At 43.6% G+C, this 11381-nt stretch overlaps 1 protein-coding gene across 8 annotated transcripts in view; it reads right to left on the minus strand.

The window, feature by feature from the left end:
* The window catches only part of LOC110499883 (inosine-5'-monophosphate dehydrogenase 1b), a 28651-nt gene extending 18001 nt beyond the window's left edge, over nucleotides 1-10650 (minus strand). Inside the window, exons 1-3 of one of the 8 annotated variants that reach the window (XM_036957139.1) lie at nucleotides 9657-10650; nucleotides 2460-2558; nucleotides 2232-2312 (exon numbers count right to left, since the gene is read on the minus strand). In XM_036957139.1, the coding sequence (XP_036813034.1) occupies nucleotides 2232-2312; nucleotides 2460-2558; nucleotides 9657-9895 (419 nt within the window). In that variant the 5' untranslated portion in view covers nucleotides 9896-10650. Of the gene's footprint in view, nucleotides 1-2231; nucleotides 2313-2459; nucleotides 2559-4911; nucleotides 5255-9656 lie in introns of those variants that run through there. The other 7 variants (XM_036957142.1, XM_036957143.1, XM_036957141.1 and 4 more) reach the window with 7 other exon arrangements.
* Between the last annotated feature and the right edge of the window lie 731 nt (nucleotides 10651-11381).

An 11381-nucleotide genomic window follows, 5' to 3' on the forward strand; every position in this document is an offset into this window, starting at 1 on the left:
ATCCAGAGCAACTTACAGCAGCAATTAGTGTTAAACTGTAAGAAACAAAATGGTTGAGTTGTACCTGCTTGTTGTCTAAATATTGTTTGTCTCACAAACGCCACATAATCGGTTTAGAATGAACAGGGTATATCCATTTAATATATATATTTTTTCAACTTTTACCCCCTTTTTTCTCCCCAATTTCATGATATTCCATTGGTAGTTAGAGTCTTGTACGATTGCTGCAACTCCCCTACGGACTCTGTTTAGGCGAAGGTCAAGAGCCATGCGTCCTCAAACACGACCCTGCCAAGCCGCACTGCTTCTTGACACACTGCTCGCTTAACCCGGAAGCCAGCTGCACCAATGAGTCGGAGGAAAGACCGTCCAACTGGCTACCGTGTCAGCTTGCAAGCGCCCGGCTCGACAGAGCACTGCTGCACCACTTGGGAGGCCCTACGGTATCCATTTAATCTGTAACATAGGTTCCGTACTAAATGGCACCCTATTCCCTATGGTCAAAAGTAATGCACTTTGTAGGGGACAGGGTACCATTTGGGACAGAGCCACATATAGTCAGAAGACATAGGCTACAACATCAACACAAGGACGTGAATGTTACTCTATTTTAACAAGTAGGTGTTGGAAGCATTTATATAGCAGTTAGTCATTTTTGTCAAGTCCTCTAGCCAGAGGTATGTTCAAGAAGCAAAACGATGCAAAGAATTTTGGGCAACAGTCTTGGGCAAAGGGGTGAAATTAATGAAGTAGCTTGCTGTGGCAACATACCAATGCAATGACCGTCTGCCATATTGGGGCAGCCCAATGCTTCGCTTGTTGAAATCAAGTTAGTTTTAAACAGAGTGAAAGTGAATTGAGGGTTATTCAGTGAAAGTAAAAACAAGTGAATATGAAATGAGCAGATAAAGAAAGGGCCTTAGGATATGAGTGCAGTCAGATGTCATTACTAGATAGATTAGATAGTGATTGAATGTCTCAAAGAATCAAATAGCAGTTCATGCACTATGATTCTTCAGAGCAGTTCAAGATGCAGTCATATCATTACCGGAAGCAAATATCATCCTATAGTACAGATCAGGTTAATAAGCAATCAACCCCCACCACCCCTGTCCTACTCATTCATCTGTACAGATCAGGTTAATAAGCAATCATCCCCCACCACCCCTGTCCTACTCATTCATCTGTACAGATCAGGTTAATAAACAATCATCCCCCACCACCCCTGTCCTACTCATTCATCTGTACAGATCAGGTTAATAAACAATCATCCCCCACCACCCCTGTCCTACTCATTCATCTGTACAGATCAGGTTAATAAACAATCAACCCCCACCACCCCTGTCCTACTCATTCATCTGTACAGATCAGGTTAATAAACAATCATCCCCCACCACCCCTGTCCTACTCATTCATCTGTACAGATCAGGTTAATAAACAATCATCCCCCACCACCCCTGTCCTACTCATTCATCTGTACAGATCAGGTTAATAAACAATCATCCCCCACCACCCCTGTCCTACTCATTCATCTGTACAGATCAGGTTAATAAACAATCAACCCCCACCACCCCTGTCCTACTCATTCATCTGTACAGATCAGGTTAATAAACAATCAACCCCCACCACCCCTGTCCTACTCATTCATCTGTACAGATCAGGTTAATAAACAATCATCCCCCACCACCCCTGTCCTACTCATTCATCTGTACAGATCAGGTTAATAAACAATCAACCCCCACCACCCCTGTCCTACTCATTCATCTGTACAGATCAGGTTAATAAACAATCATCCCCCACCACCCCTGTCCTACTCATTCATCTGTACAGATCAGGTTAATAAACAATCATCCCCCACCACCCCTGTCCTACTCATTCATCTGTACAGATCAGGTTAATAAACAATCATCCCCCACCACCCCTGTCCTACTCATTCATCTGTACAGATCAGGTTAATAAACAATCAACCCCCACCACCCCTGTCCTACTCATTCATCTGTACAGATCAGTGTTTTTCTCAGCCAGCTAAAAATTTAAATAATACAATTGGTGACGAATGTGGTGTTTACTTCTGCCAAATTCATCAACAAGGTACTTTATTGATTCAAATCTATTTTTAATGGGACAATCATTTGCTTCCCCTATATGAACTCATCGTTTGGAGACAATAGGTTTTTACAGTATAGTGTATATAGTGTCAAAATGGTTGAAAAGTCAACCGTTTTACTCACTTGTAAGTCAACCCGTCGCCTTTAGAGCATAGCTCTTCTGCCGTTTGACCATCAGCGACAACAGACTGTTGTTGAGCAGATCTGCGATTCAAAACGTGTTGGCCATCATTACAAAGCGCCGCCCGCATATTGTCCATCATCGCTTGCGCTTAGGTTTGGACAGTTCGAGAGCGTACTTGCACAATACGGTTCTATTTGGCATTTGTATTGTGGTTGAACTAAACTTACTTGTAGGTGAGGCCGTCTCCAACGGAGAAAAGCTGTTGTGCGGAGAGTCCGTCTTCTGGGACATAGCCCGTACCACCACTGATCAGGTAATCAGCCATGCTGTCAAATGAAAAGGATGACAAGCAGGCATTAGATTGTAGACATCGTTTAAAATGTAACATCAGATGCATTTTCAAATATAACTAGCTATCAATAGATGAAGGGTTAAAAGGTGACGACGCTTTGCGCCTGTGAATGACTATTAGTGCTGAGTGATTAACCCGAAACCCAGTTGTTTTTTTTAAACAAGGCATTTCGTTCAGGTTTTTTCTGTGATATCAATGCGCATATTGTGCAGTTTCTCTAGAGACAAATGATATCAAGCCCGAACTGCTCGATGTAGTAGGGAGTTGTAGTTTCCAAAAGGCCAATATTCTACATAGTTTAGCATGGAAAATGTGGTATTTACATATAATGACCATAATCCATTGCATGCCTACTTGTCCATCTGTGTTTCTTTTAGCTTGTTATATTAAAGAGACAAGAAAGCTTGATTGAAAGGAGAGCAGTTGCTTCACGAGGTACACTACACGACCAAAAGTATGTGGACACCTGCTCGTCAAACATCTCATTCCAAAATCATGGGCATTAATACGCACACATTGCTGCTACAACAGCCTCCACTCATGAAAAACAGCCCCAGACCATTATTCATCCTCCAAACGTAACAGTTGGCACTATACATTCAGGAAGGTAGCGTTCTCCTGGCATTCGCCAAACCCAGATTCGTCCATCGGACTGCCAGATGGTGAAGCATGATTCATCATTCCAGAGTCCAATGGCAGCGAGCTTTACACCGCTGACGCTTAACATTGAGCATGGTGATCATATGCTTGTGTGCGGCTACTCGGCCATGGAAACCCATTTCATGAAGCTCCCGACGAACCGTTCTTGTGCTGACGTTGCTTCCAGAGGTAGTTTGGAACTTGGTAGTGAGTGTTGCAACCGAAGACAGCATTTTTACACACTATGCGCTTCAGCACTCCTGCTTTGTGTTCTTGTATGGCCTACCACTTCGTGGCTGATCCGGTTTTGCCCCCAGACGTTTCCACTTCACAATAACAGCACTTACAGATGACCGGGGCAGCTCTAGCAAGGCAGAAATGTAACTAACTTTTGAGATTGCATGGCTGTGTGCTCGATTGTATACACCTCTCAACAACGGGTGTGGCTAAAATAGCCGAATCCACTAACTTGAAGGTGTGTCCACATACACAAAGTATCTCTACCTGAAATTGATTGTTGTTATTCAGCAGTCAAAAAAGTATGCCTTGTTTACATTGAAGTAAACTGTCTGATTTTGTCAGACAGCAGTTCTATAGAGATGAGATGACTTGAAATGAAAGTCATCAAATAAAACAAATGTAATATTCAGAACTGAAATATTGTATTGAAGTAAAATAATGTGAATAAATGGTTAAGAGATAAGCAGTAATCATAGTCACTACCATCATGGACATTTTATTCACTGTTTCATTGTGTTGTTATTATCGAACCCGAAATCATGACTTTTTTTTAATAGTCAAACTGAAACCAAACCTACCTCACAAACACAGATCGCTGCGCACTAACGACTATGCGTTTTCAAAATGTGGATGACCCACTAACATGTATAAGAAACCTTTCTATTAGAGGGGGCATGCTGGCAAAATAAAGCCTCACGAAATTAACCCTTTCATGCACGCACGGTTGTGTAAATATCCATGCCTAAAATAGCAGAAGCACTAATGTTAGCTACATGTTTAAATAAAACACGTTGCTTTACATTTTTTCATGTATATATACACAATAAACACCAGGAAAATAGAGCACATCTTTATTGCTTGTGGTGGCTGTCCATGCGAACAAAACAGCCATCAAGCGACACTATGAGCTAATAAGTCATGTTAAACAATGATCTGTTCAGCAAAACGTTTCCTTCAAGCACATATTTATCCAGACTACCTACAGTGTTCTGGATAGCTGCTGAAAGGCAACCGTGAGCAATGCTTGTCAATACCGTAGCTAGCTAGCACTTCCTAACGTTAACCGGCTACTGTACAGCTGAGCACCTAACAATGGTTACAATGCCTTGAGCACAAAATGCATGCAGGGAGAACAAAACATGGCTATATTAACGATTAATGACGAATCTAGCCAACTGTCCACAGCCTAAGTATTTATAGATTTCCATCCATCATATTATGTATTTAACATATCGTTTGCAATGTATTTTATCACCAAAGCTGCACTATAAATTAGCCATCTATTTTCTTGCCACGCAGGTCAAAATGATCAGTGCGTTATTCAGCAGGAGCATGTGTCAGCTAGCGGTAGCCGGCTAGCAAGCTAACTAACATGTTTCAACTCATTGCTGAAGATGCTCTGTATTCTATGCAATTAGCCACCTCACCACGTTCTTAGTCTTACTTACAGTTACGTTAAGAAAATGTGACAAAAAAATAAATTCCAGCCCGTTTTCTACCTCTTGAAGCTGACCACGTTGAAGGTGTTCGGAAATGCGAACTTTCCAGCTGTAGCTAGCTAGCAAGTCCAAAATGAGCGGAAACAATGTGTGCTTTCTCTATTGTGGAGGTAACCAACCCACAATGAATTCCCCTACTACAAACTCAAGTGATGATGCGAGGCTGGTCCAAATTTGATTGCCTGTCGCTGCTACAGTGTATTCGCGTTATGAAGAAGAATATGTTCGCTGAAGCGTCGAAAATGGAAGCGTCACATCCCCTCTCCTCCCACGTGGGGCACTCATTGAATTTGGAAACGTGAGGGTAAACGTCTCAACTCAATCACAGACTTTACAGGTTAGTGAGATGATGTCCTTGTAATTTATGTAATATACCTATTATCTGCACTGCAGAGTGCAGACCATACATCTTTTGGAGGAGAAAATCATGCATTTATTCTACAGGGAAATTGGCACTATAGTCTGGCAGTGCCAATGTCCACATATTATCATTTTATAACCCACATATAACCACATAAACAGCAGGCTCTCCTACCATCCGTTTTTGGAATATTAGGCCTTGGGCTTCTATTATCAGGATCAACAAGAATCTTAAATCATTAAAATGTGTAGAAATCAACTTTTATAATGCTTATCTACTTATCAATCGAAAGTGACTTTTGTATTTTGACAAAACCCACAAATCAACTATTCTCAGATGGTTCAGTGAGGTGCAACGTTTGGTGGTATTAACTGAACAGCACCACTGTCAGATTTACAAGTCACATGCAACCAGTTACTAGTAACCAATTATACGGATGACAGTGGCATTTTCTAGTCTAGATTGACCTCAACTGACCAGTAGAGCCAGCCAGGCTACATACCTCCTTAAATAGCCTAGATCACATTTTACACATTTACAGTAGATGAGGCTACAGGTTGATGGAATTTGACCTCATTTTCTCCTTCTTATCTTATATATCATGGCCTATGACTTTCACTTTCAAATGCAGGACAGACTGTTTAAAACAGAAAGAGAGAATGGCCCCGTCCTTTATCATCTGTCGAGACCATTCAGATAATAAAAGCACAAAAGTCAATAGACCATTGGCATTCAAGCTGACGGATTTGGGAGAATCAGACTGAATTTTTTAGGCTTGGCCTATTGTACTGTATGTTGACCTGTGAATCCACAAGCATTGCGTACCGAACAGTTCCACACTCTCCCATGTCTGTGATGGTTCAGGGTTGGGAAGAGGAGCACAGACACACACACGTACACAGACATACACAGGCAGATGAAGTAGACCACCCTCACACGCACACACTTTTGTAAAAGAAGGATGGACAGCACATTGCTGTCAATACCATCAGTGGCTGACAGTGTTCACTGAGACAATTGCAACCTACCATCACGCAAGCAATGTCGCAATAAAGCAAGTTTTGTTCTTCCTTCTCACCATCGTTTCCTGGAGAGTGTGGAATTCTAACCCATGCACTCTTGATCCTGTGCATGAAATTGTGTGGTACTGCTGTAGCTGTGTGCACTCAACCAACACACAGATATTCAGAGCAAATAAAACCAAATGCATTTGTAATGGTGACTAGTGATCCACCCTGCATTAACTTAAAACAGAATTCGCCCCAAGTACATTTATCATGGGAATGGATGTACAGTGGGGCAAAAAAGTATTTAGTCAGCCACCAATTATGCAAGTTCTCCCACTTAAAAAGTTGAGAGAGGCCTGTAATTTTCATCATAGGTACACTTCAACTATGACAGACAAAATGAGAAAAAAAATCCAGAAAATCACATTGTGATTTTTTATGAATTTATTTGCAAATTATGGTGGGAAATAAGTATTTGGTCACCTACAAACAAGCAAGATTTCTGGCTCTCACAGACCTGTAACTTCTTCTTTAAGAGGCTCCTCTGTCCTGCACTCGTTACCTCGTATTAATGGCACCTGTTAGAACTTGTTATCAGTATAAAAGACACCTGTCCACAACCTCAAACAGTCACACTCCAAACTCCACTATGGCCAAGACCAAAGAGCTGTCAAAGGACACCAGAAACAAAATTGTAGACCTGCACCAGACTGGGAAGACTGAATCTGCAATAGGTAAGCAGCTTGGTTTGAAGAAATCAACTGTGGGAGCAATTATTAGGAAATGGAAGACATACAAAACCACTGATAATCTCCCTCGATCTCACCCCGTGGGGTCAAAATGATCACAAGAACGGTGAGCAAAAATCCCAGAACCACACGGGGGAACCTAGTGAATGACCTGCAGAGAGCTGGGACCAAAGTAACAAAGCCTACCATCAGTAACACACTACGCCGCCAGGGACTCAAATCCTGCAGTGCCAGACGTGTCCCCCTGCTTAAGCCAGTACATGCTTAGGCCCGTCTGAAGTTTGCTAGAGAGCATTTGGATGATCCAGAAGAAGATTGGGAGAATGTCATATGGTCAGATGAAACCAAAATATAACTTTTTGGTAAAAACTCAACTCGTCGTGTTTGGAGGACAAAGAATGCTGAGTTGCATCCAAAGAACACCATACCTACTGTGAAGCATGGGGGTGGAAACATCATGCTTTAGGGCTGTTTTTCTGCAAAGGGACCAGGACGACTGATCCGTGTAAAGGAAAGAATGAATGAGGCCATGTATTATGAGATTTTGAGTGAAAACCTTCCATCAGCAAGGGCATTGAAGATGAAACGCGGCTGGGTCTTTCAGAATGACAATGATCCCAAACACACCGCCCGGGCAACGAAGGACTGGCTTCGTAAGAAGAATTTCAAGGTCCTGGAGTGGCCTAGCCAGTCTCCAGATCTCAACCCCATAGAAAATCTTTGGAGGGAATTGAAAGTCCTTGAACAGCCCCAAAACATCACTGCTCTAGAGGAGATCTGCATGGAGGAATGGGCCAAAATACCAGCAACAGTGTGTGAAAACCTTGTGAAGACTTACAGAAAACGTTTGACCTCTGTCATTGCCAATAAAGGGTATATAACAAAGTATTGAGATAAACTTTTGTTATTGACCAAATACTTATTTTCCACCATCATTTGCTAATAAATTCATTAAAAATCCTACAATGTGATTTTCTGGATTTTTTCTCATTTTGTCTGTCATAGTTGAAGTGTACCTATGATGAAAATTACAGGCCTCTCTCATCTTTTTAAGTGGGAGAACTTGCACAATTGGTGGCTGACTAAATACTTTTTTGCCCCACTGTATATTGTCCCTTGGCCTACTCCCTGTGTGGCACTATTCCAGGAGCCCCTCTTCCAGTACTAAGCAAAGCACAGGGGGCCTTCCCAGCCTTGACAAGTACCAAGGTGATCTGGCGGGTACTGTGTCTGTGCATGAGTTCATTGCTTTAAATGTGGGTCACCCACAATATGGCTAAGAGATTCCTCTATGCACACCGGTGGCTATTTCAAGCATTGATTCAAACCCGATCCCATTAAGCTCTCCACCTGCTGCCCTAGCTGCAAGGCATAAGGGGGACCTGCCACTCCAAAAATAGCCTTGAGGCAGTTTCTGTTGTTTTGGCATCAGAGTACGCCACTGAATCATAGCTTTTCAATGTGTTTAGGGGCCGCCCTCAGAATGACTTGCCATAAACCATATAAGACACAGGCGTCCTAGAGCTTCATTATGGGCTAACAAGGAGATTTAACTTCAAGGTTATTTACAAGCCAGGCTAAACACAGGGCTATGTGGCAGTGTAAACTTATACTACTCAATGGGCTGTATTTACATATTGTAACCATGGTGAAAGCAGAGTAATGAAAAGTAGTCAAAAGAAGTGGGAGGAACTAATGCTACAGCTTGAATGCTCATTAGTCAAATATACACTGAGTGTACAACAAATTAGAAACACCTGCTCTTTCCACGACGGGCTGACCAGGTGAATCCAGGTGAAAGCTATGATCCCTTATTGATGTCACTTATTACATCCACTTCAATCAGTGTAGTTGAATGGGAGGAGACAGGTTAAATAAGGATTTCTAAGCATTAAGACATTGATTGTGTGTGTGTGCCATTCAGAGGGTGAATGGGCACGACAAAATATTTAAGTACTTTTGAACAGGGTATGCTAGTAGGTGCGAGGCCACCGGTTTGAGTGTCTCAAGAAGTGCAACGCTGCTGGGTTTTTCATGCTCAACAGTTTCCCGTGTGTATCAAGAATGGTCCACCACACAAAGGACATCCAACCAACTTGACTGTGGGAAGCATTGGAGTCAACATGGGCCAGCTTCCCTTTGGAACGCTTTTGACACCTTGTCCATGCCCCGACCAATTGAGACTGTTCCGAGGGCAAAACGGGGTGAAACTCACAGGAAGGTGCTGAGGGCAGGACAGCTCATAATAATGGCTGGAAGGGAGTAAATGGAATGGCATTAGACACATTAAAACCATGTGTTTGATATATTTGATACCATTGGCTCAAGCCAATACCATGAGCCCGTCCTCCCCAATTAGGTGCCCTGTGGTGCAACTCTAACTCAGGTTGGATTTCAACATGAGTCAGCTCCAGAGTTGCTACGCTAGTAAACTATTCTACATTTCAGCAATTATCTAAAAATATTTTTTGCCTGGCCCTTCACTAATATGTTGTTCTTTTCAAATGGATGCCAGTTTATTTCACTAAGTAATACTCTAGTACAGCTTTAACCATAATCTTGCTTTGCCCGACTCACCTCTCGGGGCCAAAGCCAGCTTGGATGCGGGTGGCGCTGTATCGCTGTGCGGCAGTCTCATGCCCGTGCCCATGCCCATGCCCATGGGGGCTGAGGCGGAAGAGGTGCTCCGCGTCTTGGGGTGAGGGGTTGGAGCTGGGACGGGGTAGCTCTGTGTCCCCTACGATCCTCCGGTAGTCCATCTGGTGGCTGTCCCGCTCTCCATCCACCCCAAAGTGTTCGTAGCCGTACCCCTCCATGTTGGGTCCAATTGCCAAGCTCTCTTGCTCCAGTTTCTCACTCTGGTCGGTGACCTCACCGTCGCCCTCTGACCCTTCTGTCGGTGACGTCCCTCAAGTGGACTCAAGTCACGTAGGGACTGGGTGTTCCTGAACCGACCTACCAGCTCAAAACAATTCCCACAGAACAGAACGAATTAGAACGATCTCAGCCAACCAACCAGACGAGTCAAAGTCGCTGAGGACCTGAGTTGGAAAAACAGAGCTACTTGTGAGAGACATAACACGTTCTCTGGTTCAACACATTCTTATCTTGGTCTCATAGCTCCAGTGTTGTCTTTACCGTCAACTTTGTTGTCGAATCCCAGGTCAGATACAAAAATACTCAGAGAGATATGAGAGAGAGAGAGAGAGATAGAGAGACAGAAAGAAGATAGTTATGTCCCTCCCTCCCCCGTCTCTGCGCAGAGTGCACCTGCAAACCAACCCACAGTGTCCGCTAGGCGTGTCAGGAGAGGGTGTCACCGTGGTAATGCTCCTGCCGAGATGGCGTCGTCGTGGAAATGATGCCGGAGAGGCTTGTCGTCGTGGTGTCGTTGCCGTCCCAACGTTCCCCTTGCCCCTGTGGGAGAACTAATGCTCACTGACCTGAAGGGAGATTGTGGTGGGAATGGGAGGAGTGAGATGGCAGAGAGAAAGGGTCCAGACTAATAGAGGGAGGGAGAGGTGGAAAGAAAGAAAGAAAGAAAGAGAATGCCTGCAGGGATAGAGGAGAAGCAGAATGGGATACTCAGTGTGTTTTTGTCCAGTCGAGTGCTGCTCTATGAATCTCTCTGCGTACAGCTTACCCCTGTTTCCTGTCAGTGGCACACGTCGCTTTCACAAAGAGGATTGGGGAATTAGAATACAGTGGGCAGGAGATACATGCAGGAGGCAGAGAGGGCACTTAAACATACTCCAAACAGACTAGCACTGTTGCAAATGTGTGTGTGTGTGTGTGGCCGTGGGACAAACCCACAGTAATATAAAAGAATTCCACAAACTGCTTGAGATAGTACCAAAGTATGGCCTTGAGGAGGATGCCTGGCTTGCCTTGGGCACAGACAGGTTCAGGGAGGTACAAACAGTGCTCACACTGCACCACAGGAGAGAGTGTAGCTAACACAAGGGTGACAGCTTCTTACATAGCTCCTGAAATACGCCTCAAATGTTCAGTACAATCTACAGTATATGCACAGTACAAACCATTCTGCTCCCAAAAACTGTGTGTGGATGGATGTACCTTTATATAGGACAGTTTGAGGCCTGCACTCTTAACATCTTCCAGACAGTGTTTTACAAGCTTACAAAATAGTATGTTAAAGCCTCATTTGACTGGAGCATGGAGCTAGCTATAGCAACAACCAAGGTAGTGGGTTCAATTCCGGCATGGGCCCCACATAATGAATACTGTATAGTAGGCCTATACCGTGCATTCAGAAAATATTCAGACCCCTTGACTTTTTCC

Source organism: Oncorhynchus mykiss, chromosome 21 (genome assembly GCF_013265735.2).
Source record: "Oncorhynchus mykiss isolate Arlee chromosome 21, USDA_OmykA_1.1, whole genome shotgun sequence".
Classification (NCBI taxonomy): domain Eukaryota; kingdom Metazoa; phylum Chordata; class Actinopteri; order Salmoniformes; family Salmonidae; genus Oncorhynchus; species Oncorhynchus mykiss.